The 27410-nt window shown below is 36.5% G+C and overlaps 2 protein-coding genes across 5 annotated transcripts in view; one reads left to right on the plus strand and one right to left on the minus strand.

The window, feature by feature from the left end:
* Nucleotides 1–1391, minus strand: part of LOC121375322 (serine/threonine-protein kinase Sgk1-like) — a 116191-nt gene extending 114800 nt beyond the window's left edge. The window contains exon 1 of the mRNA XM_041502719.1: nt 1262–1391. The gene's annotated coding sequence lies outside the window, so the exon portion shown is untranslated. The remainder of the gene's footprint in view (nt 1–1261) is intronic.
* Nucleotides 1392–12233: 10842 nt separating this feature from the next.
* The window catches only part of LOC121374952 (intraflagellar transport protein 52 homolog), a 31482-nt gene continuing 16305 nt past the window's right edge, over nt 12234–27410 (plus strand). The window contains exons 1-8 of one of the 4 annotated variants that reach the window (XM_041502096.1): nt 12234–12298; nt 19055–19179; nt 23358–23445; nt 23792–23921; nt 24368–24509; nt 24982–25108; nt 25944–26033; nt 26628–26696. In XM_041502096.1, coding sequence (XP_041358030.1) covers nt 12281–12298; nt 19055–19179; nt 23358–23445; nt 23792–23921; nt 24368–24509; nt 24982–25108; nt 25944–26033; nt 26628–26696 — 789 coding nt within the window. In that variant the 5' untranslated portion in view covers nt 12234–12280. Of the gene's footprint in view, nt 12299–12318; nt 12338–19054; nt 19180–23344; nt 23446–23791; nt 23922–24367; nt 24510–24981; nt 25109–25943; nt 26034–26627; nt 26697–27410 lie in introns of those variants that run through there. The other 3 variants (XM_041502097.1, XM_041502098.1, XM_041502099.1) reach the window with 3 other exon arrangements.

The following is a 27410-nucleotide window of genomic DNA, read 5'->3' on the forward strand; positions in this document are numbered from 1 at the left end:
TGAGGACCTGTCACCCAACTAAAAAAAAATAAAGCTGCCATTCTTTTGAACAATTGGTTTACAATTTGTTTTATTGTACCATTTTCAGGGAATCAGCTCATGTGCACTTTTGCCCTTGGTCCCCTCCTTAAAATATTGTCTGTGTTGTAACTTGTATTCTGTATAATATATAATGATACAAATGTTTATTGTGCCTCCCCGCAAAAAAGACTGGGGTCCCCTTACTAGAAATTGTGCCCCCCACCAACCCCACCCACACCATTCCAGGTATCATTCCTACAGGTCAGCAAATGCAAGTCAAAATTCTGAAAGATGAGTTAATTAAATATAACCTTATTTTTCTGATGAACTGTGCAAACATTGCATTTACTTTTCACCAAATCTATGATTCCACATCTTACGCAGCACTCTTATTTCATCAATAATGCAAATTAATATAATTCTTTGGGTCATGCTCCCATTCCTATTGCTTGAGTCATCTCACTTGGTTAAATGGCGTCCAACCATGTCTACAGTCTATATAGAGATACCAAGTGTACAGATATGACAAGTGGCTGATTGTAACGTGTACCATGGCACGTAAAACAATCATACAGGTGTTTTCATTGTAACATGTACTGTCAGTACGTAAAACAATCATACAGGTGTTTTCGTTGTAACGTGTACTGTTGCACGTAAAACAATCATACAGGTGTTTTCATTGTAACATGTACTGTCAGTACGTAAAACAATCATACAGGTGTTTTCGCTGTAACGTGTACCGTGGCACATAAAACAATCATACAGGTGTTTTCATTGTAACATGTACTGTCAGTACGTAAAACAATCATACAGGTTTTTTCATTGTAACGTGTACCGTGGCACGTAAAACAATCAATCATACAGGTGTTTTCAGGGTGGCCAACTTAACCTGTTAACTCCAATCTTGTTCAATTTATAGTACCAACATTTTGGGGTGTTTTTGGACAGGCATATATGTATGATAAATTACTGATATAATAACTCTACATACATCTGGAAATATGATTTATGACGAAAATAAAATCAAATTGCTTAAAACGTTTTGTGGGTAGTATACAACATTAGATTATTATCTCAGTAACTTCTTAGTATCTATTGTGAACTTGAAAACTTCAAAAGTCTAAAGAAGTTTCAGATTTTTCATTACTTGTACCTGCAAAGGAACAAAACAGACTAAATGAACAAGCATGGTGTGAGATAATCAAAATATGAAGTTATTAGAAAATATATAAAGAAATACCAAAGTGAATAACTTCCCCATGTGACGCTGAAACACCCACAAATCTCCTGACCGCTTAACCTATTGACCCCTTAAATATCTCGAAATTAAATACTCTCGTAATAGTGGGCCTACGTCCTGCAAGTGTTATCATACTGTTATTTAAAATAACAAAATTAAGGAGTCACTGCAGTATATGAATTATAAAGTATGCAACACTGCATGCGTTAATGTAGTAACACACTAAGCCCTATTTATCAATAAAACACCTTTTGTTTTTAGTTTGGTACTTTCGCATTAATCAGCCAATGGTTATCGTTGTACTATCGATGAAGGTTACAATATGATACTCTACACGACATATTCCTATTTTAAATAGGCTTTGATACGCACCTTTCCATAATCAAAATATGATACTAGCATCTAGCTTTTAAAGTGCTAATAAAAATTGCACCCACCATGGTTTTGCTTATTACATATGATTTATGAAAAACTGACAACTGTATTAGCATTATGACGTCTTCGGTCAAAAGTGACATTGGCGGGATCAAATAGACAATAACACCCGCAAATCTAAAAACTCCATATGGTTATTTCCTAAATAACGGACATGATAAAGATGTTTTCTAAGTTGTCTTTTATATAGTAGGTAATTTTGTTTTGTCATTTTAACAATAGAATATAATATACAATTTACACAGATAATTTGAAAGAGACTACATTACACATAATAAAATGTGTGATAAAACTGTCAGGTGGAATAATACAATCTATAGCAGCCAATAATTTCTGTTTCAAACCTGCAAGTAGTTTGATGCACGTAATAATTTTTCATCTAGACAGAAACGCAACTTTTAATGTTTAAATTGTGGATCAAAAATTAAATTATGTCTGCTATTTGTATTTAGTAACAGATCATCATGCTAATACAATTAATTTTAATAGAGATTGTGTAATAAGCAAAAACGTAGTAGAATGCGATAATTTTGGTCAGTCTTTAATTTTGGTAACTAGTTAATTTTGTTTTAAAAAAAAAATATTTTTAAATCACTGGGTGTTGAGCTGGTTAAACATTCCACGAGGCCTGTAGCTTTGTTTGGTTGCATGGTTGGTATTAACACAGTGTAGTTTTTCCGTGTGTTTGTTTTATCGGAATGTGAAATGAATAACAGAAGTCACAATATAGATCCAAGGTTTCTGCCAAAAGGTAAAACGGATATTTCGTCATACTCACATTTGTTTTTGCATATATTTTTTTTAAAGTTAACTTTTTAACAACATTAATTACTATTATCATTACTGTATAATTTTCTTAACCTTAACCCTACACGTAACCCATTTTCTTTCGTGGGGAGGCCCCCCATACTAACTGTGGTTGCACTCAATTCCACAGTGCCATACCCAAAATTTTCTTTCTGTTAGAAACACTAAGGTCGTAGGTTATTATTTCTAACTCTAACATGCATCAGTAATTAATTTATGATTAATTTGTAAAACAAACCTCTTAGTTATGATAATAATGTCATACGGATCTTCCAGTAGAGTTTGCAATAATTGTGCTTTATCCAAGAACATCAATGCGTATGAACAGAACTTGTTCTCCCAAAGTCTGTCATCCATGGGTAAATTATCACTGTTAATAAGACACACACTAAACACGGATCCATGTAATAATATATAGCTGTCGTGGTGTACTGGTGAAAACGTCCATGACCGGTACGTCTCGGACATAAGGCTGCGAGTTTTAGCGACTCGATGGGTAGGCCTGTGTAATGCCACACCCTCTTCTCTCTCACTAACCACTAACCAACTAACCCACTGTCCTCAACAGACAGCACAGATAGCTGATATGTGTGCCCAGGACAGCGTGCTTGAACCTTAATTGGTAATACGCACGAAAATAAGTTGAAATGAAATGAAATCTCACTGGCGTAGGAAGCGGGGAGGGAGGGGCAAGAGGGAGGGGGCATGTCCCCCACTTTTCTTGATCCAATAGCAGCAGCGATGGTTTACATATATATATATATATATATATATACTGAACAAAAAAAGAAACTTCCGATTTGTACATATAGTATTTGTTGTGTTAAAGAATTCATTGTGTAATGAAATTATATAGGTAGTATTAGCCTTGAGCTGTATTATCAGGATTCATGAATTTTATCGATTATTTTTGCACTGTTAATAGTCGACAACGTGAAATTCAATTTGCACGTGCATGCATGGTTCGACATGTCCCGTGTAGTATTTGGTCAATTTGTTTTACTTCTCTTACTGACATTGTTATCAAGTGAACAAAACGCTTAAAAATTGGTAAAAAAAATTAACGTTTTTTACATTGTAGCATTTTTAGTATGCCAATAATACCCAATAATTTACGCGAACGGGCGATTGGCATGCTTGATGCTGGCATGTCGACAGAAGACGTTGCAAGGCATGTTGGGAGTTCTAGTCGAGCGATTTCGAACGACAGGAAGCACCAACGACTTGCCACGTCGTGGACGTCCGCGTGTTATAACGCGTGGTCAAGACCTCTATATCATGAACACGCATTTGCGCAATCGATTCCAAACTGCCACTGCTACTGCCGCTAACACACCTGTGCTTCATAATAACCGAATCAGTGGGCAAACTGTTCGTAATCATCTGCGGGAGAACGGTTTACATGCACGACGTCCTTACGTACACACTCGTTGGATACGGCGACGCTGGAATACCGTTCTTTTTTCGGATGAATCCAGATTTTCTTTACAGCGTGGTGATGGCAGGGTGCGCGTCTACCGTAGGAGAAATGAACGCTATGCTGACTGTTGTGTTCTTGAACGAGATCGTTTCGGGGGTGGGTGTTCTGTCATGGTCTGGGTAGCCATTGCCCGTGGTTATCGTTCACCACTAGTCGTCATTGATGGCAATTTAAATGCTCAACCTTACCGCGATGACATTCTCGCTCATCACGTCATTCCTCTGTTCCATAACAACGCCAACATTTCGGTTTTTCAGCATGATAATGCCACCTCTCATACAGCTAGAGACGCTGTAAATTTTCTTAGGACAAATAACATTGATTTCATTGATGACTGGCCCGCTAAAAGTCCTGATCTCAACCCCATCGAGCATGTCTGGGATAGTCTGGACAGACGATTGAGGCGTCGTCCCAACCCACCCGCTAACGTCAACGAACTTCGTCAAGCGCTCATTCAGGAATGGACCAATATTCCACAGGCAGAAATCAACACTTTAGTCAATTCTATGCGCCTGCGATGCACTGCAGTGGTCAATTCAAGAGGTGGCCATACCCGTTATTAAGTGGTTGTTTTAATTTTTAACCCATACTGTGACGGAACATGCACTTAATTTCTTTTCGCCTGCGGCGATATTAATTGTTTTAGAGGGCCGTGTGCAGTCCCAATATGCACTTACACTAGGTGGGCACTTTGTTACGTAATACCTCCGCGCGACGGTGGTCGAGCTGTTTCCAATACACACCCAGACCAAGTGCGGAGGCCATGTGGCCAGTAGTTACGTATACCTCCGCGAGTTCGGGTTTTACGACTGTGATTTTGGCGACTAGGCGACAGTAAGTCTGGCCATCTAAGAGAAAATTTCCGTCTTGGTCGTTGTGGAAATATCACTTGTAGGTATTCGGTACCGCGATGTGCCCCCAGGCGATATTCGGTTTTTTGTAATAAATAGCTAGGAGTTTAGAGATATCAGGGAGAAACATATTGGACGGCCCCGGGGAACGTTAGTCCGACTGGACTTGATAATTATATATTTTCTGCTCTGTTGTAAAACCTTGATGTGATTGATGTGACTTTAAATATTTTAATACTGTTGTCACGGGGATCCTATAATACCCGTAACTGAATAAAACACGATTATCCAAATATCTCTCCTAACTGTATATCTATTAGATCTCTCTGTATCGAGCAGTTCAAAACCCGAGTGGCTCGTCTAGGTATGATCAGAGATAAGATCTTATATATAAAGTATATATAATATAGCCCGTTAGTTCACTAGAAAACACAACAAAAACACAATACACTTTGGAATCTGTATTAATACTACGCTGACAAATGTACCACCGCAGTAGTTAATTAACAACAACAAATAATAACAACCCAGAACTGATCACTTAATTAGTTAATCTCTAGGTGTCTAGTTTACACAATATTCTAATCACTTCACCGTGACACAACACCCACACGTGTGATAATTGAGAAACGCTTCCAGGGGAACTTAATTAATAAAGGAATTACAACTCTATTCCTAACTGGTTAATTTTTAATTAACCCTTAACTACTCATTCAGTAACCTTGTAATACAGACTTAATACTAGTACCTATCACAATAAAGACAATAACTTACAGTTTACCTAGGTCCTCTAGGATGACTGGCTAAGCTTTAATAATTAGAACAGTGAAGCCTACAATTTACTTCGTCAGTTTACCGGAAACACTGTCTAAATAATATTGGTATAATACAGTATTAAAATATTTAAAGTCACATCAATCACATCAAGGTTATACAACAGAGCAGAAATATATATTTACCAGTCCAAACGGACTAACGTTCCCTGGTAGCCTTCCAATATGTTTCTCCCCGATATCTCTAAAAATCCTAGCTATTTATTATAAAAAATCCGAATATCGCCTGGGGGCACATCGCGGTACCGAATACCTACAAGTGATATTTCCACAACGACCAAGACGGCAATTTTCTCTTAGATGGCCAGACTTACTGTCGCCTAGTCGCCAAAATCACAGTCGTAAAAACCGCACTCGCGGAGGTAAACGTAACTACTGGCCACATGGCCTCCGCACCTGATCTGGGTGTGTATTGGAAACAGCTCGACCACTGTCGCGCGGAGGTATTATGTAACAAAGTGCCCACCTAGTCTAAGTGCATATTGGGACTGCACACGGCCCTCTAAAACAATTAATATCGCCACAGGCGAAAAACAATTAAGAGCATGTTCCGTCACACACCCCCACCTCAAAAAGGATATTTCCTCGACTCTAGGAATAGGGAAATATACTACATTAAAACAAAAAGTGCGTTAACCGACGCATCCGGGCATTTATAACACATAGTAATAAGGTGACTACCAGTAATCGCACTGAGTCTCTGAGTCCCTGGTATACAATAAAATATATAAAAACAAAACAGAAATCAAGAATGTCAACACATTATCATAACGTTGAACTTCGGGACAGGGCATCAGCGATTACATTGGATGTGCCCTTGATGTGTTCAGTGGTAATTGGGAATTCCTGCAGAAGAAGGCTCCATCTCAAAAGTCTCTGGTTGGTGGCTTTCATTCTGTGAATGAAAGTAAGCGGATTATGGTCCGTAAAGACAACTACTTGATGCACTGCCGATTTCACATAGATCTGAAAATGCTTCAGAGCTTGTACCATGGCCAAAGCTTCCTTCTCTATAGTGGAATAGTTCACCCGGTGTTTGTCAAACTTTTTGGAGAAGAAACTTACAGGATGGTCCAGTCCATTTTCGTCTTCTTGGAACAGCACAGCTCCAGCTCCCACGTCACTGGCATCCACAGCCAGCTTGAAAGGCATTCGGTAGTCTGGTGCTGCCATCACGGGAGACGAGGAGAGCATCTGCTTGAGACGGTTGAATGACTTCTCGCATTCATCTGACCACTAGAACTTCGTTTCCTTCTTTAGCAGCGATGTGATGGGGGCCGCTACCATCACAAATTTAGCACAGAAACGACGATAATAACCGGCCATACCAAGGAACCGGCGAACTTCACGACGGTTGGTCGGTGCAGGGTACTGGCTGATGCTTAGTGTCTTGGCCTGCAGTGAGGCGACGCAACCATGTCCGACAGTATGACCTAAGTAGGTCACTGAAGCTTTCACGAATTCACATTTGCCCAGGTTCACAGTCAAGTTAGCTTTCTGTAGGCGACTGAATATTTGTTGTAACCCGGTTAAATGTTCATCCCAAGTGTCGGTGGCTAGCACCACATCGTTCAGATACACACTGACGTTTTCTAAATCTGATAACACCTGGTTCATCATCCTTTGAAAGGCAGCAGGGGCAGTCTTCAAACCAAACGGCATCACTTGGAATTGGAAGAGGCCGTCAGGTGTGATGATCGCCAGAATGTCCTTAGCTTCATCCGTTAACAGAATGGCATAAAAACCCTTCAGTAGGTCCAATTTGGTGATGTATTGAGCGTGTCCAACTCGGTCGATACAATCGTCAAGGCGGGGTAGAGGGTAGGCATCTGCCTTGATGAGTTGATTCACGCGACGTAGGTCAGCACACACCCAGAAACTGTTATCTCCCTTTTGAATCAGAATAACAGGTGATGCTCACTGACTGTTTGATGGTTCCAGAATATCGTGTTCCAACATGTAATCTATCTCCTTTTTCAGTTCCGCACGTTTTACAGGATTTATCCGATAGGCATGCTGTCGAATCGGTGTAGCGTTGGGTTCCAAGCGCACATCCTGGATTAAGGTATTGGTAACCGTTGGAATGTCCTGACAAATGGAAACATTGTCAGTAGTCAACTTTGCTCGGTGGGGGCTGTCAAGGTGCTGTAGATAGGAACTCAAGTCTGCTAGAATCTGGCTGTTGGTTCACTTGATATCTGTAGTCTTGACGTCATCACGAAATTGAGTGACTCTCAATTTGGACAGGTAACACTCGAACTATCGGCAGTCTGTCAAAATAACCTTTTAGCAAATTGATATGACAATGCCTACTTTTCCTAACCCTATCAGGAGTGTTTATCACATACCCTGTCTCATTAAACCGTTTGTGCACAACATAGGGACCGAAATACCTGTTCTGTAATGAACCCCGTTTAATGGGAAGGTACAGCAGCACTTTATCCCCTGGTTTAAATTCCCGACTCTTCGCCTTCCTATCAAACACTGATTTTATTTTGCTCTGAGCATAGCTCAGATGCTTCCTAGCCAGTTCGGTCGCCTGCCACAACCTATCTCTAACTCTCCCTACATAAATCAGCAGGTTTTCGGCATTATCCTTGTCTAACCAACTATCTTTTATCAATTTGAGAGGGCCTCGGGCTGAATGCCCATAGACCAACTCAAATGGGGTGAATCCTAGGGATTCTTGCTTAGCATTCCATGCTGCGAACAACATGAAAGGGATTGACTGGTCCCAGTCAGTACTATTGTCGAAACAATGGCAGCGGAGCATACTTTTCATGCTCTGGTGGAAACGTTCTATTGCGCCCTGGCTCTCAGGGTGGAATGCAGAAGAACGAATCTGTCGTATATCTAACATAGACAGTACTTGCTGGATTAACTTGCTCATAAAGTTCGTACCCCGGTCGCTTTGAATTTCACCTGGTAAACCCGTATACGTGAAGTACCTAAGCAGCGCACTAGTTACAACAGACGCAGTAACCTTCCTTAAGGGAATCGCCTCTGGAAAACGCGTAGTTAAGCACATAATTGTTAACAAGAATGGTTGCCTGAACGCGTTTTCGGTAATGGCCCCACGACATCTATCAACACTTTTGAAAAGGCTTCCCCAACTATGGGGACCTTCTGCAGGGGATAGGGAGGAATTAGCTGATTTGGTTTGCCCACAACCTGACACACATGCCATGACATACAATGCTTACTGACATCTGCAAACATTCCCTGCCAATAAAACTCTAAGGCAAGTTTACTATGAGTTTTATTCCGCCCTAAGTGGCCAGCAAACACGTCCTCATGTGCTAACAATAACAATGACGGACGGTACTTAGAGGGCACCACAATTCTACATTTTGTCACACATTCCTCACTATCAGGCACAACCTTCTCCACACTCTTATTCATTAATACTTCCTTGTCCATATAATAACCTGACATCTGATCCTCCATCTCACCCTCAGTTAACAATGTAGTGCGAGCTGCCAACAAACTTGGATCAGCCCCCTGCTCTAGGATTAACTCTTGTCTATTACAAGCTAAGTCCCCCTCTATCAAACACAACTGGTTCATTTCCCCTCTGCGGGAGATCAACAGGTTCCACCACATTTAATTCCTCTGTTGACTTATATACCATTTTACTGATAACCTCATCCACTCCAATTTCTTGGCTCACACACGTATCAGACAAATCACAAATATCCTCTGGGTCTCGTGTTACTCTTCTGGCCATAGCCCTAGTCATTACACACGCAGGATATCTAGTCTCGTCAACCTCACTCTTCTATGGGTAAAGGGCTGTCTTCAATTAACAATTGGTCACATAGCGGCTGACAACATTGACTAGTCAAATCATTACCCAACAAAACTCCTATGTTTTCAACAGGCAAGTCCTTCACAACACCCATAATGACTGGTCCCGTCACAAACTTCGAACACAAGAAAACGTTATGTAACCGGACAACCATATTTTCTCCAGTAACCGAGGTTAAGGCCAAACTACGTCCTGTATCTGAATTTTCAATACCAGCTAAACACTTTGATGTGATCAGTGACTGACTACACCCGGTATCTCGATAGATTGATATTGCCTTAGGACTCAATTCTTGTTTCACATCACAAACCATACCAGTGGACACATACGGGTTTACTTTCTCTGCCATGGGACTAACCAATAACTCTCTCGCTAACGGAGCTGACCTCACTAAACCGACCACTTGCGCATTATCGCGTTTCCTTTTAAAACAGTCCCCTACAAGATGGTTATCCTTTTTACAGTAACTGCAATGTGGACGGAAAGTTCGTGCATTGGCTGATAATGCAAGTTTATCCTTACTTTGCCCACCAGGTACATTCCTTGCCTGACTAGCTGACCAACTAGATGACTCTCCCCGATAGTTACTTTCCCGGGAAAAACCTGGCTGAAATTTCTTCTTATCACTCTGTTGTAAAGAGCTACCCTGTACTGCCTGAGCTTTGTGTATTAACACGTAATCATCTGCCACTATGCCTGCCTCCTCTATCCTTTTGACATCACGATCCTCTAAATGAATACGTAAGCTAACTGGTAATCCATTTTTAATGTCCTGTAAGATCAACAACTCCCGTAACTCGGTATATGACTCTACCTGATGAGAAACAACCCATTTATCAAACATCCCTGCCTTCGTAGCCACAAACTCACTATAAGACTGACCCTGCGTTTTTCTCAACTCGCTATACCGTAAACGATAATCCTCAGGTCGTAATTCATAAGCCCTCAACACTGCAGCCTTAACTAGGTCGTACTGACTTGCTCGCTCATCACTCATTGAATTATAAGCTACGCTAGCCTTCCCCTTAAACGTATTCACGGCTAACAATGTCCACTTAGACTGACGCCAATTTAGCTGCTTGGCGTCCCGTTCAAAGAGTTGGAAGAACATATCTACCTCCTGGTCGTCAAATACAGGCACTGATCTATAAGCCTCCGACATGTTAAACCCATTTCCTACTTCTCGTCTAACTTTTTCAGTATTCAACTTTAACTCATGTTTCACCTTTAATTTGGCTAACTGTAATTCTCTATCTCTATCTCTATCTTCTCTATCCCTCTCTTCTCTTTCTCTCTCTCTATCCCTCTCTCTATCTTCTCTATCTCTATCTTCTTTCTCTCTATCTCTCTTCTCTCTCTCTCTCTCTCTCTCTCTCTCTCTCTCTCTCTCTCTCTCTCTCTCTCTCCCTCTCTCTCTCTCTTCTCTATCTCTATCTTCTCTATCTCTATCTTCTTTCTCTCTATCCCTCTTTTCTCTCTCTCTCTCTCTCTCTCTCTCTCTCTCTCTCTCTCTCTCTCTCTCTCTCTCTCTCTCTCTCTCTCTCTCTCTAATGCACGTTCTTCTCTTTCGTACTCAAGTTTTTTAAAAGCTAATTGTTGTTCCACACTTAACTGATTTATCTCTATCTCTGGAACAATCTCACTGTCTTCCATAACAGGCCTATCACCAAAAACTAAGGTTTTAGCTGATGTTAAATCAATTTCTCGCTCACCCGCGATTTCAACTAATTCGGCCTTACGTGCTCGCTTAATCTCCACTACACTGAGCGTAGGCCTATCCAGCAAATTCTTATCCATGTTTAGATATGACGCACTTATTATTAATTAATTTTCTAGTTAAAGCTTAGCCAGTTATCCTAGAGGACCTAGGTAAACTGTAGGTTATTGTCTTTATTGTAATAGGTACCAGTATTAAGTCTGTATTACAAGGTTACTGAATGAGTAGTTAAGGGTTAATTAAAAATTAACCAGTTAGGAATAGAGTTGTAATTCCTTTATTAATTAAGTTCCCCTGGAAGCGTTTCTCAATTATCACACGTGTGTGTGTTGCACCACGGTGAAGTGATTAGAATATTGTGTAAACTAGACACCTAGTGATTAACTAATTAAGTGATTAGTTCCGGGTTGTTATAATTATTGTTGTTGTAAGTAATTAACTGCGGCAAATATATTTGTCAGCGTAAGGTTAATACAGATTCCAAAGTGTATTGTGTTTTGTTGTGTTTTCTAGTGAACTAAACGTGCTATATTATATACTTTATATAAGATCTTATCTCTGATCATACCTAGAACCGAGCCACGCGGGTATTGGACTGCCCGTTACAGAGAGATCTAATAGATATACAGTTAGGAGAGATATTTGGATAATCGTGTTTTATTCAGTTACGGGTATTATAGGATCCCCGTGACACCTACCACAGTTGGTCAAAATTTCTCCCAGGTTCTGTTAACCTATGGCCATGATTTTTGCACCAAACGATGCATCATGGAACACTCTTTAAACGCATATATAACAATTATTCCCCCAGTTTGTTTTCATCAAGTTATATTCAAGCAAAGTTAGCGGAAGTTTCCTTTTTTTGGGGGGGGGGGGGGACCTTCCTACGCCACTGCATCTCCCACTCCCAAGACAGATGGGTCGTTAGTCAAGACTATCAAATTATTTATCATTGCGCTTGTTGCGGAAAATTAGTATATGCTTGTTGTTTCCCAAGTAGCATGATATACCTCCATTGACCAATGGCTTAAAGCTTTACAAAATTGGTTGCCCTTAACTTCCGGTAAATAGTTTCTACAGAAGCTACGATGCCTCCGAGAGCTGAAGTATTATTTCATTTCTTGACATAATAATCCATCTTATTTGTAAAATTATATTTTGTTTATATGTTGATAATATATGTTTTTTAGTTAAAATCCCTAAAATGCTTGTTACTAATGAAATAATTATGCAGAACAACGCTTTTCGCTCATATTCAGCCAGTCTTGCCGACACAGTGACATACTAAAGCAAAAGGCTAAACTCAGAAAACTGTTGCTGACAACTATCGAAAACCTTCCCATTTTTATTTTACTTCTGTGATCTTTTAAGCTGGATAGGCCACGATTAGCTGGCATAAGTTTGACCCATAACCCCTTTCAATGGTCAGGGGTAGTCTTGGAGCCTTTGATATAGTCTTATAGATAATAGAGGGCTACGGGTTGAACTCTTCAGGGTTAGTGGTTTTGCATACTATCGACGTCCCAAACTGCGTTCACCTAACAATAAAAATATGAATGCAATATTTACGGAAATGCTATGGTACTTTTTTCAGCTACGATACATGAAACCAAATCGACTGTAGTCAGTTAATGTTAAAAATCAACAATGTCTACATAACAGGCCGGATTTTCAAAGTGGGGGGGGGGGGGGGGGGGGCTCATTTTTATGGTGGTTCTATCATCAGGTTTCTGTATTAGCATTATATGACATTTTAAAGTCCTGAATTAAAAACTGGCGAAAAAAGTAGGCCTGCATAAAACAAGTCCATTCTAAAGTCCGAACCAAATTGTTAACAACTACAATAAATTACTCTCCTACCTTTAATTACCATTACATTCACCCCAAGTTTTGTCCAGACACAAGTTGTGAAAAAACTATTACAGTGACACAGATTCCACATATGGGACTGTAACGATGTTGCCAGTATCGACTTCGCTGAGATAGCACAGGGCAAAATACAAGCTGTTTTCTGCCGTCTGTCATTTTTTAAATTTTATGGAATACTCTTCAAAAGGGGTGAAAGCCTCCAAAGTATGTGACATAATTAATATAAAATCAATTACCTCTAGCAACGTAGCAGTGGGGGGAGTAGTTTAGTTACCATATTATTGTGTGTTGGTAGACTTGGAGAAAAGACATACTCCTTTATTTGCCTATAAAAAAGTGCAAAGGGGTTCATAAAAAAAACCTCGTCTTTTAATTGAACCGAAGATGATATCCGTCTGACATTCATGGGCAGTTCCAGTTTTGCTGGACCGATCAAAGTTTTAATATTATTATTTTTAATAAAGATTTCAAGATATACGAAAAACAATAAAGATGTTTGTAAAGTGATCTCCTAATGTCAGATACATTTTTGTTATTTCCATCTTCATCGAATGAATCGATCGCTGTGATAAAATATTATCGCCAGCTGATAAAAAGTAGTTTAGTTTTTGTAAAGACGATGTATATATTATTTGGCACTCAAGATAAATGATTTTAATGATAAGCACTACCACTTCCATTGTTTTTTATAAGCGTTCATATCCCCTCAAAATTAAAAGTTTACAATATTTTATAAAGAACTGCTCAATAAACAGAATAACAGAAAGTAAAAATCATCAGTTTCAACCAATTATATCTGCAACTGAGGACAAAATATCAAACGATAGTTAGTGGAAACAAAAGACAGAATGACCGTTCTGATCACGTGACAAATTTTGGCGCCAAATAAGAGGGGTTTTTTTTCAATCGGAGATTGCCGAATCTGTAAAAAATAAAATGTTTTCATTGCTTACATAAAATATAACTTTTATTGTGTCTATCAAACATACAAATGAATACAGATATTGGACAAAATAGAGGCTGTTAAAAATACTGTTAAATTACGTTACGGTAACTGTCGTAAATGTTTCGTCAATTGCTTTTTCGTACACAACGCGGCTTGTTTCCTTTGATGTCCAGTGTGCAGACTGATCTTTGTTTTTTGTGTGGAAAAAAGTGCATTTGGAAATAGCAGAGATAGGTGTTGGAAAATAAAGAGGGGCGCTCAAAAATAAAGGAGGGCGGGGAACGTGAAAGGAGGGCGGCAAAATGGAATAGCGGGGCGGGGCGCCCAGCTTAAATGGAGCAGCGAGAACACTGCTCTAGTGTTATCGTTAAATAAAAATAAAAATAATAATAATATTAATATATGACGTCATCACGTTTGCTTTTTTATCATAACATGTTATGACGTTGTTAGATAAAGTCATATCCTTTCACCCCTCTTGGAGAATATTCCATAAAAAGTCAAAATGGAAGCTGGCACAAAATTACATGCGTTATGCCCTATGCGACCTCGGCGAAGTTGATATAGGTGACATGGTTATTATCTAGTATGTGGAATATGTGTCATTGTAATGGTTTTTTCAAGATTTCTGTATGGACAAAATGTGGGTAAAATCTAACGAAAAATAAAGGTAGGAGAGCAATTTTTCGTAGTTGTTAACATTTTGATTTGGACTTTAGTGAACAAAAGTGAAGCACCCTCGAGTAAACAGGAAAGAGTGCAACATTTCTAACTGTTCAGGCGCATGTGTTTGCAAAAAGTATCGTATTGACGCAGGTGCAGTTTGTCTTTTAAAATGTTTAAGGCGACTACATAAACAAATATATGTTTCCTAACTATGCACAGTTGACGAACACTTAGTTTAATTTTTTTTTTTAAACGGAAAAATTCAGTTTGTCAAGCGTCGTGGTCTGATCCGTGATTTGGCATTGTTGATCTGGCACATGTGAGATCATGTGACACGCACTGAATGGTAATTCATCTTTCTCCATTTTAAGTATTTCTACGAGGCATGTGGACCCGATATCGGTAATTTTAAGGAATAAACAAAACGACTTAGTAAAATCAATGGTTTTAAGGGTTTTTAAAGTTTTGTATTTAGGTACTTACTTGTCAAAACTTTATTGTTAATGAAAATGTTATAGAACTGTAAAGAAAAACCTCACAAATGGACGACAAGCAGACGACAACAAATCAGATGTTGATTGCCTGATCCGTGCACGAGAAAACAAACTGAACAGAGTTTGAAGCATAACACAGTTAGCGACGTTGACGATAAATTTGTCACTAAGTTCGAAGACAGTCACTTTTCGCACCCTTGTTTTGGCTTCACTTTCAATAAATATAACATATTTCACCGTAATTTCACTTGAAATTCAAATTTTGCAAATGGTACATTTTTTTACTTACAAGATTTTCTTCAAACACATCCAGGTGCATTAATAATGTTAAAAAAAACAAACAATCGCAATAGCAATTTTGCGTTGGAATTTTTCCAGTGTTCTGAAACGGAAACGTCATGTACCCATTTTAATGTTATTTTAAGGAGATGTAAAGTCACGTCATTGGAATACTGACGTCATAAAAATTCTAAATTAGCTGTGTTATTACAATACTTTGCCACTTAAAAATAAAAACTGGTCTACTGACCTTGACCCCTGTCAAAATTCTATAACCAGCAAATGACACTGTTTACAGGTTGGTGTGTTTTTATTTTGCATAATTCTGGACAAAATATTAAGTTTAAATTTTAAAAGATGAAAGATATAAAAAGTACCTTTTGTTGAATTTATACATCATACACAAAAATTACCATTGGATATGCTTTATTTATTGTGTACAAAGCCAAAACAAGGGTACAAAAAGTGACTCATCAACCTTAGTCCTGTGTTAAAAAGCACTAGCCCCAGGCGCTGGGCTAGCAGATGTGTTGAACTCTGTGATGAACACTACCACTTCCGTTGTTTAAAATTATAAGAGGTGATATCCCCCCTCAAAATTAAATTTAAAAAATATTTTATAAAGAATTACTAAAACATCAGTTAGGATAAAAATCATCAGTTACAGCGAATTAAATCTGCAATTAAGGACAAAATATCAGACGATAGTTAGTGGACACAAAAGACAGAATGACCGTTCTGATCACGTGACAAATTTGACCCAAATCGATGAAAATAAAATATTTTCATTGCTCAAATAAAATATAACATTTATTGTGTATATCAAACATACTAATGGATACAGGTATGGGATAAATTAGTGGCTGTTAAAAATACTGTTAAATTATGTTACGTTAACTGTCATAAGCTACTGAATTTTTTTGTCAGTTGCACTTTCATACACACTGCAGCTCGTTTTCTTTGATATCAAGTATGCAGCCTAATGGATTTTTTAAAATATTGTGTGAAAATTTTAGGAGGTGTTCATTTGGAAATAATGGAGGTGGGTGCTGTAAAATATAGTACAATGCAGGAAAATAGAAGGGCACAGATAAACAAAGGATGGCAGCAGAACAGGTCAGGCTACCTAGCTGCTTAAATGGAGCAGTGAGAACACTGTTAAAGAATGTAAAAAAAAGGAGTTTTTGATTAATGACACCACTAGAGCACATTGCTTTATTAATCACTGACTATTGGATGTCAAACATTTGGCAGTTTTGACAAATAGTCTTAGAGAAGAAACCCGCTCCATTTTTCTATTAGTAGCAAGGGATCTTTTATATGCACTATCTGGGGTATCTGCCAGAGGGTAAAATGGGTATTGGGCCATACTCAGATATTTTGGCAGATTTTTAAAAATTAAATTTACCGTTTGACAAAATTAATGACTCTTGTCATTACCGATTTTCTTAATCCTAACCCTACACCTAACCCATTTTCTTTCTGGGGGAGGCCCCCCATACCCCCTGTCAAGTGTAGTGGCATTCAGCACACACATTGTAAATATTCAATTCCATAGCGCCATACCCAAAAATTTCTTTCTGGCAGAAACCCTGCCATCCCACAGACAGGGTAACACCAGCTTTTGATATGCCAGTTATGGTGCACTGGCTGGAACAAGAAATAGCCCAATGGGCCCACCGGTGGGGATCCATCCTACTCCGACCGCACATCAGCGAGTGCTTTACCACTGGGCTACATTCCGCACCTCAGTGTTATTATAAATGAAACCCCCCCCCCCCCCCAAAAAAAAAACCCCAACCCCATCCTCTTGGAACCTTCCCCCATTGTAAGTTTTAGAATTAGGGTCCCTGTTTATATCAATAGTTAAGAAGAAGGTGTACCGGGTAGCCTGAGTACTCGTCGTTTGAGAGCCAGATGGATATTTGGATGGTTATAATTGCTCCATCTGCTTCCCCCACTCATTTTTTATATATGGAATGAGAATTCCAAAAAATTGCCAGTATTCTGTATTAAAGCCGCACACCCTAGTTCCATCCAGCGAAAATAAATTATAATTGGTTAATCTACAAACCTGCAACACACTTAGATCACGTTTTTATCAAATGGAGTGAAAAAGTAGGTTTTATATCGATAAATACCATGGGAATCCCCATGTCCCAATTGCTTGAAATAATTTTGAAAGTTTGTATTCTGATGTCACCGGTAGATGTCGCTCGAAGCACAATAATGCCTACGTCACGACAAATTTCACAGACTTGAGGTGCGTTCTTTTCACCTCTCCTGGACATGTTCCAACTGTTCTGTCCTGGTTGTATCCCCTCTCCAGATATCGTAGGACTTAGCAAAATTATTGGTTTTAAGGGTTTGTAACATATTGTATTGAGATACTTACTTGTCTGAACTTTATTGTTATTGAAAATTTTCACGAACTGTGAAGAAAAATCTCACAAATGAACAACAACAAATCGGATGTTGATTGCGCGAACCGTGCACAAGAAAACAAACCGAACCAAAATAATAACTGTCACGTGGTGTACCAACGTCTGTGACATTGAAATGGAAATATCCCGTCTAAAAATAGATTAGACCTTGTCTACTCAACGTTTTTTTCTCAAACGTGCGTCCGTTTTTCAGAAATACGAAAAATGCATTTTGTGGTATTACAAACACCAGGATTACCAAAAAACACTTCAGGTGAATGGAAATGTATATTCTAAATAATAAACGGGAAGTAAAGTGCAATTTTATGTGTGAAAAATGGGTTTAATAGCGAAAAACAACGCTTTAATACGTAATAATTGTTGAACATCCACATTTTTCTTTTTAATAAGTCACACTTGCTAAGGCTCTTCATACAGTACAGCCATTTGTGATCAAAGGCTAACATTACTAATTTATATATAGTGTAAAGTATTTTCAGCTATAAGTCATTTTCAACATCATTATTTAATCACTAAAATTATGCTGACGTTATATTGACCAGCTGTAATATTAAAGTAAGTTTTAGTCGATGCGATGTCGGTCCAGGATTGATCCCCGTCATTGGACCCATTGAGCTATTTCTCATTCCAGCCAGTGCTCCACAACTGGTGTAACAAAGGCTGTGGTATGTACTATCCTGTCTGTGGGATGGTGCATATGAAAGATCCCTTGCTGCTAATTGAAAAGAGAAACCCATGAAATGGCGACAGCGGGTTTCCTCTCTCAATATCTGTGTGGTCCTTAACCATATGTCTGACGCCATATAACCGCAAATAAAATGTGCTGAGTGCATCATTAAATAAAACATTTCCTTCCCATGAAATGGCGACAGCGGGTTTCCTCTCTCAATATCTGTGTGGTCCTTAACCATATGTCTGACGCCATATAACCGCAAATAAAATGTGCTGAGTGCATCATTAAATAAAACATTTCCTTCCTTCCTTCCTGTTTTATCAGAAGAATTCAGTTAACTGATTCTTGTAACCCTCTAGTGTTCAGTATAACGTATCTGCTATGTACATGTATGAACTAAATACTAAATAAAGTCAATATGCTAATTACTTTAAATAATTTCATTATGACATAATAATTGATAATTACTTTTGGAATTCTTTTCTTTGTAGGACATGGAGGAAAAAATTCAGAGAAATACAATTATTGTGAATGCTTCCAAACGAGAGTTGTTCACCCTTGCCAGTGGTTTTAAGGTCCTCAACAGAAAGTTACGATCAACATGGAGATTAATCCCGTGAGTATTCACTTGATCTAAATTTTCTCTTCATTAATTTCTACCATTCTAATGACATTATTACATGGAAAAAAGACAATTGATGTACCAAATCTTACCTCAGCTGTTTAAACACATTTTAATTTTATCTGTGCACACTTACTTTAGCTGTTTAAACACATTTTAGTTTCATCTATGCACACTTACTTTAGCTGTTTAAACACATTTTAGTTTCATCTGTGCACACTTACTTTAGCTGTTTAAACACATTTTAGTTTCATCTGTGCACACTTACTTTAGCTGTTTAAACACATTTTAGTTTCATCTCTGCACACTTACTTTAGCTGTTTAAACACATTTTAGTTTTATCTATGCACACTTACTTTAGCTGTTTAAATACATTTTAGTTTTACTGTATAATACTTTATTTTCGCGTGGAATGTTTTTTCGCGTGTGAATGAAATTCATGAAAATATATTCCATGCGAAAATAAACTTTTTATAAAGGCCGACAAAAATAAAATAAAATATGTAGTCTCATTCAACTATACCACATTAGTTTCCGATGTACGAGGCTAGTAGTAACAAAGCGGTGCTCCCTCCGGTCACGGAACAAACCACAAAACACAAAAGCTGTTTAAAACTTTAAATCAAGAACACGATTGTAAGTACATACATGATAATAAAACAATACTAACACTAAAGAACTTTATGCTGTTTTCCTTCGCATGTGCTAGCGATCAGTTCATCAGACAGAGTCTACACGTGTTCAGCGACGGAAGTAAACATGCATTATCACAGTATATTAAAAATGTGGAAGTGAAAAAATCCGGACTGGGCTATGTTCAGATGTTTCACAATTTTATTTTTATTTTTGGCACACTTACTTTAGCTGTTTAAACACATTTTAGTTTTATCTATGCACACTTACTTTAGCTGTTTAAACACATTTTAGTTTTATCTATGCACTCTTACTTTAGCTGTTTAAACACATTTTAGTTTTATCTGTGCACACTTACTTTAGCTGTTTAAACACATTTTAGTTTTATCTATGCACACTTACTTTAGCTGTTTAAACACATTTTAGTTTTATCTGTGCACACTTACTTTAGCTGTTTAAAGACTTACTTTAGCTGTTTAAACACATTTTAGTTTTATCTATGTACACTTACTTTAGCTGTTTAAAGACTTACTTTAGCTGTTAAAACACATTTTAGTTTTATCTATGTACACTTACTTTAGCTGTTTAAAGACATTTTAGTTTTATCTATGTACACTTTAGCTGTTTAAAGACTTACTTTAGCTGTTTAAACACATTTTAGTTTTATCTATGCACACTTACTTTAGCTGTTTAAAGACTTACTTTAGCTGTTTAAACACATTTTAGTTTTATCTATGCACACTTACTTTAGCTGTTAAAACACATTTTAGTTTTATCTATGCACACTTACTTTAGCTGTTTAAAGACTTACTTTAGCTGTTTAAACACATTTTAGTTTTATCTATGTACACTTACTTTAGCTGTTTAAACACATTTTAGTTTTATCTATGTACACTTACTTTAGCTGTTTAAAGACTTACTTTAGCTGTTAAAAGACATTTTAGTTTTATCTATGTACACTTACTTTAGCTGTTTAAAGACTTACTTTAGCTGTTAAAAGACATTTTAGTTTTATCTATGTACACTTACTTTAGCTGTTTAAAGACTTACTTTAGCTGTTAAAACACATTTTAGTTTTATCTATGTACACTTACTTTAGCTGTTTAAACACATTTTAGTTTTATCTATGTACACTTACTTTAGCTGTTTAAAGACTTACTTTAGCTGTTAAAACACATTTTAGTTTTATCTATGTACACTTACTTTAGCTGTTTAAAGATTTACTTTAGCTGTTAAAAGACATTTTAGTTTTATCTATGTACACTTACTTTAGCTGTTTAAAGACTTACTTTAGCTGTTAAAACACATTTTAGTTTTATCTATGTACACTTACTTTAGCTGTTTAAAGACTTACTTTAGCTGTTAAAACACATTTTAGTTTTATCTATGTACACTTACTTTAGCTGTTTAAAGACTTACTTTAGCTGTTAAAAGACATTTTAGTTTTATCTATGTACACTTACTTTAGCTGTTTAAAGACTTACTTTAGCTGTTAAAAGACATTTTAGTTTTATCTATGTACACTTACTTTAGCTGTTTAAAGACTTACTTTAGCTGTTAAAACACATTTTAGTTTTATCTATGTACACTTACTTTAGCTGTTTAAAGACTTACTTTAGCTGTTAAAACACATTTTAGTTTTATCTATGTACACTTACTTTAGCTGTTTAAAGACTTACTTTAGCTGTTAAAAGACATTTTAGTTTTATCTATGTACACTTACTTTAGCTGTTTAAAGACTTACTTTAGCTGTTAAAACACATTTTAGTTTTATCTATGTACACTTACTTTAGCTGTTTAAAGACTTACTTTAGCTGTTAAAACACATTTTAGTTTTATCTATGTACACTTACTTTAGCTGTTTAAAGACTTACTTTAGCTGTTAAAAGACATTTTAGTTTTATCTATGTACACTTACTTTAGCTGTTTAAAGACTTACTTTAGCTGTTAAAAGACATTTTAGTTTTATCTATGTACACTTACTTTAGCTGTTTAAAGACTTACTTTAGCTGTTAAAAGACATTTTAGTTTTATCTATGTACACTTACTTTAGCTGTTTAAAGACTTACTTTAGCTGTTAAAAGACATTTTAGTTTTATCTATGTACACTTACTTTAGCTGTTTAAAGACTTACTTTAGCTGTTTAAACACATTTTAGTTTTATCTATGTACACTTACTTTAGCTGTTTAAACACATTTTAGTTTTATCTATGCACACTTACTTTAGCTGTTTAAACACATTTTAGTTTTATCTATGTACACTTACTTTAGCTGTTTAAAGACTTACTTTAGCTGTTTAAACACATTTTAGTTTTATCTATGTACACTTACTTTAGCTGTTTAAACACATTTTAGTTTTATCTATGCACACTTACTTTAGCTGTTTAAACACATTTTAGTTTTATCTATGATCACTTACTTTAGCTGTTTAAACACATTTTAGATTTATCTATGTACACTTACTTTAGCTGTTTAAACACATTTTAGTTTTATCTATGCACACTTACTTTAGCTGTTTAAACACATTTTAGTTTTATCTATGATCACTTACTTTAGCTGTTTAAACACATTTTAGATTTATCTATGTACACTTATACCTGTAAATGTTTGGAGTGTAATTAAGGATTGATTGTAATTATTTTTTGGTTCATACAAGTATGAACAAAAAACAACAACTATGTACACACTGTATGCCTTTTTATAGTGTACTGTTAAATTGTATTTGTAACCACAGTTTGACCAGTCATTAGCATAAAGTGTGTAGATGGAAAGAAAATGCAATTATTGTCATTTGAGAAAAATGATACATGTACTTGAACATATATACATGAAGAGTTTAGGCGCAAAACGCGATATATCCATTTTTCATTTTCAGTAAAAGTGATTTTTTAAATTGGCGTATATCGCATTTTGATATAAAAAAACCCAGCAGGCCTACGATTAGCCCTTACTGACATACAATAATGGCTTTAACTAAAAACTAGAAAGAAAATGGTTTATATCGCGTTTTGTGCCTGAACTCTTCACATTTAGCTCCATAGGTACATATAAATGTATTATTCAAAAGTAGGGCACACAGTTTCACACAGACCTAACCATTGAAGAAACTTAAGGGGAGTGATTAATTGCTCCCCTAACTTAGATTATGGGGAGCAAATGACCACATTAAACACTGAAATTTTGATCTTTTTTAGAAAGAAAGTTACATGCTAAGGGGAGTTAAAAATTACTCTCATTGAACTAGATTCAGTCTGAATGATGGGGAGCGAGAGTGATAGCTCCCTTTAAGTAGCGATGTCTGTTGTTTTGCTGCATCAATGGCAAAACATGATGTTATATAAAAGTCAAATGTAATAAACTAGTAAATGTAAATGGTTAATTTGTTGCCTTTTTCAGATGGCAACTTGTACTTTTTGAAACCGTAGCTGATCTATAGGCAACATTTTATAGAATATATAGAATAAAATTAGCATTTTACAGTGTATAGGTACTTGTATGAACTGAATATTATCAGTTAAGTATGTAGTATGTATTTTTAGAAATAAAGATGAAATTACAGAAGACCGTTTGCAGCAAGGACGAATGCTGATAATTGGTGGTCCGCAGGATAAATTCACTGCTTCTGAGGTATGGTAGATAATGTATCATTTATTTATTCACTTTGTCATGGAGATTATATGTTATGGTTTTTCATGGAGCAAATAGTGCTCTAAATGTTAATTATAAGACGGTGAAAACTGTCAAAACCGGACTTTGTAACCGTAAATTCCCTTAAAAAGAGATGTTTTTACTGTGGTCCCTGTTTTAAAATCAGAACAATAAATAACCTGTTTAAACCTGATACCCATAAGAAACAGACTTGTTACTTGGTCCCATGGATGTCTGGTTTAAAGGGTTTCATTGGGATTTGTTATTTGTTTTGTTTTTCAACAGTAGAAAGCAGAAATGAATGTGATGATATTTTGTTTTTCAGTTTGAAGCCATAAAGAGGTACATCGAATCGGGTGGGAGTGTTATGGTGTTGATCGGAGAAGGCGGTGAAACCAGGTTCAACACAAACATCAACTTTCTTCTCGAGGAGTTTGGTGTGTTTGTCAATAGTGGTAGGTGCAGGGCAGCTTGTTAATTCTGAGTTCACCATAAGGTAGGTAAACCGCTCGCGTGATGCACGGTCGATCTGGCATCGATCCCTGTCGGTGGCTCCATTGGGATATTTTTCATTCCAGCCAGTGCACCATGATTGGTATATCAAAAGCCTGGTATGTGCTATCCCTTCTATGGGATGGTGCATATCAAAGATCCCTCACAATTAATGGGAAAATGTAGCCGATGATTAATAAATCAATGTGCTCTAGTGGTTTTGTTAAACAAAACAAATGTTTATTTTTATTTTCTTGAATGAATTGGTCGAGTTAACTTTATTTATCCTTAGTATGACTAGTATTACATTATGAAATTTGTGCTATGTGCTATCCTTTGTGATTAAAAACAAAAAGTACAGAAAAGTTAATGTAAGCAAATTCTTCATGTGAAATGATTGGTTTTGTAGATGCTGTTGTGAGAACCGCCTATTACAAATATTTTCACCCCAAAGAGGCGTTGATAGCAAATGGAGTTTTAAACCGGGCCATCAGCCAGGCTGCGGGTAAAGGCATAACTTACGGTGGAGACGACGACACTAACAATGCACAGTAAGACATAGCTGTAGAATTTGTAAATTCTTGTAAACTAAACATTATTTGCTGTCTGTTAACTATGGTCAGTGCTGTAAATTGAAGTTATTTTTATATGTATATTCAGCTTTAAATTGTTTTAATGTTAAATTGCATATTACTTGTAATTTAATTTGTTGATGTTATAGACTTATCTGCAAGCAAGTACAATGTCATACCATTGCAAGATTGACAGTAGCTTCCTTTGTGTTAGGCTTGAGTACTGTTGAATGTCTCTTATTAAATTCAGTCAGATGGTTATTAAAATATCCAATTTTGGATTCATGCTTGGGTTTTGTTTGTTTACTGTTCACCCATTTGTTTACTCCATTCATTCATTCATTCATTCATTCATTCATTCATCCCATCCATTCTTCATCCATTCATCCATCCATGCATTCAATCATGTATACATTCATAATTCATGTATAAACTTGTGTTTTTGTTGTAGAGCATTGAGTTTCTTATATCCGTATGGCGCCACACTGAATGTAATGAAGCCGTCATCAGCTGTGTTATCGACGGGCAGCGTGTGTTTCCCACTCAACAGACCAGTCTGTGCTTTCTACACCTCAAAGGTTCGTTAGAGTTACCAGATTCTGTTTACAGGTGTGAGAGATTAATGTAACATTTTGCTAGCAAGTGCTCAGAAATTTGTATCTGCTTTTCTCATTTAATCAAAGTTTTCGAAAAGAGATTTGGATGCACATACCCTGTGAACACATTTGGTATACCAGCCTTCACCAGGAAATGTGAGTTATCACTCCTCCACACTCACCTGAAAGTGTTTAGGAGAGCGGCATATTCATTGCCTTTTAGTAAAAATTTGAGTACATTTTATTAAAAGCTTCATTGATTGGTCACCGAGCACCATTTCTACAGCTTGCCTTGAATGTGCTCATGGTGAAGACTGTATACAGTAACAACTTATCATCTTATAGGGCATATATTTCGTTATGATCTTCATGCTCTTTGTATGTCGGTTGCGCAACTTTAAATTCAAGCGAACTGTCTGACTAACAAAATCTTTATAACATATATGACAGGGTTACCAGCATGTGTAAATTAGATTGCAGGAATTTTAGAAATTTGGACGAGAAGATCTTTGTAGATCACTGTTGCAAATTAATGTTTTTACCGTCTTGTTCACTTGGATCTGTGGTTATCATTAGTGTGTAAACCACATAACCTTATTATAATTATTAATTCTATAATTTACATTAATTCGAAATAGAATAATGACTTCTTTTATAAGTGTAGCTTCTGACAAATGTCAAAATTATATCCATATAGTTTGTGTTTTTTCCCAATAATAGTAATTAATACTTTGAATGACTGATACACATGTAGTGGGTTTAATAAATTTAGATGCTTATTTTGTCGTATTTAGTGTTTTACATATAATTTTTTCAGCAGTCGAATCAGGGTAAGATTGCTGTGCTTGGATCCGCTCACATGTTCAGTGACCAATATCTGGAGAAGGAAGAAAATAGCAAAATACTGGTACGATTGGCTCAACTTTACTAACAAATGTTTTATTACATTTTTGTAACACAATAAATGTTTGGTAAACACTGACAGATATTTGCTGAATTTTTAGTCACTGAAATGGACTAGTGTATTGCTGCAGAATTAAAAAAACAATTTAAAATTTTATTTATTGTTTTTTTTTTAATGAAAGTAAAACATTTGTCTAAAGCACTATTGTGACTTGTTGCTTTGATAACATGATTTACCTTTATTAATCTGCGTCTGTTCTGTGCAAGAAATTCAGATTATATGTAGAAAGATTACCACTTGATACTAATATAACCAGTAATGTTTTTTTATGAAATTGGAGGGGAGGGGAAGGGGAACCCAGAAATTGGAAAAATCTTAAATGGAACTTTTTAAAATTAGAAATGGAATAGTACTCCTTCTACATATCCCACATTTGTACATTATTTTTAGCATATTAACTTTAATTTGGTAATTGTAATTTAACATTAATTCAGTTTAACAATATTTGAATGTTAATACGTCTGTAGATTTCCCTTGTATGAGTTTGTACAAATATATGTATGATGATAAAAACCTCTCAGATTGTTGTTGTTTCAGGATGTTTTAATAAGATATCTAACAACAGATGAAATCAAGTTGAATAATATTGATGCAGAAGATCCTGAGGTAATGGGCCAAATTTTATCATCATAAATGTATGTAGTTACATGCATGAGAGAAATAAACAGGCTTTGTAAATTTGGCTCAATATGATAAAAATTATGACACCAATAATCTATGGATAACCCTATTTATGTTCCTGTCTGAAGCACAATATACAATATACATACACATATACAGGGAAACTCATCTAAACCGGACACCCTTGGAACCAAGTAAAAAGTTCTCTTTTAGAGGTATCCGGTTATAAGAGGTTTTCTTTTCTACAGATATTTTAAAAGGGACTGTGAAAAACGTCTTGTTTTGAGGGAATTCCGGTTTACAGAGGGTCCAGTTTTGAGAGGTTTTACTGTACATATAAAAGAGCCTCTACCAAAAAGGAAATAATTTGCTTGAGCAAACACTGAATGGATTTGGATACAATGACACATTGTTGTGTTGTCTCACTTGGTACCATTAAAATAACTGGGATATTTACATCAAGTTATTTTCCTGATTTGAAGTAACTAGTCACAATTAATAATTGTTTAAGACAAAAGTAAAAAAACAAATGCATAGTGACTCAGCCTGTTATGATGTTTGGTAAGAATAACAATCTTTGTTAAATAACTAGTAGTAGTTATGTTTCAGAGAGGGCAGGAAATGGAATATTCACTTATACTCGTTATTGTAAATAATGTTTTGTGTTGGTACTCTGGTTACAGAAATGGTTACTAGATT

This window comes from Gigantopelta aegis, chromosome 6, assembly GCF_016097555.1.
Source record: "Gigantopelta aegis isolate Gae_Host chromosome 6, Gae_host_genome, whole genome shotgun sequence".
In the NCBI taxonomy this organism is placed as follows: domain Eukaryota; kingdom Metazoa; phylum Mollusca; class Gastropoda; order Neomphalida; family Peltospiridae; genus Gigantopelta; species Gigantopelta aegis.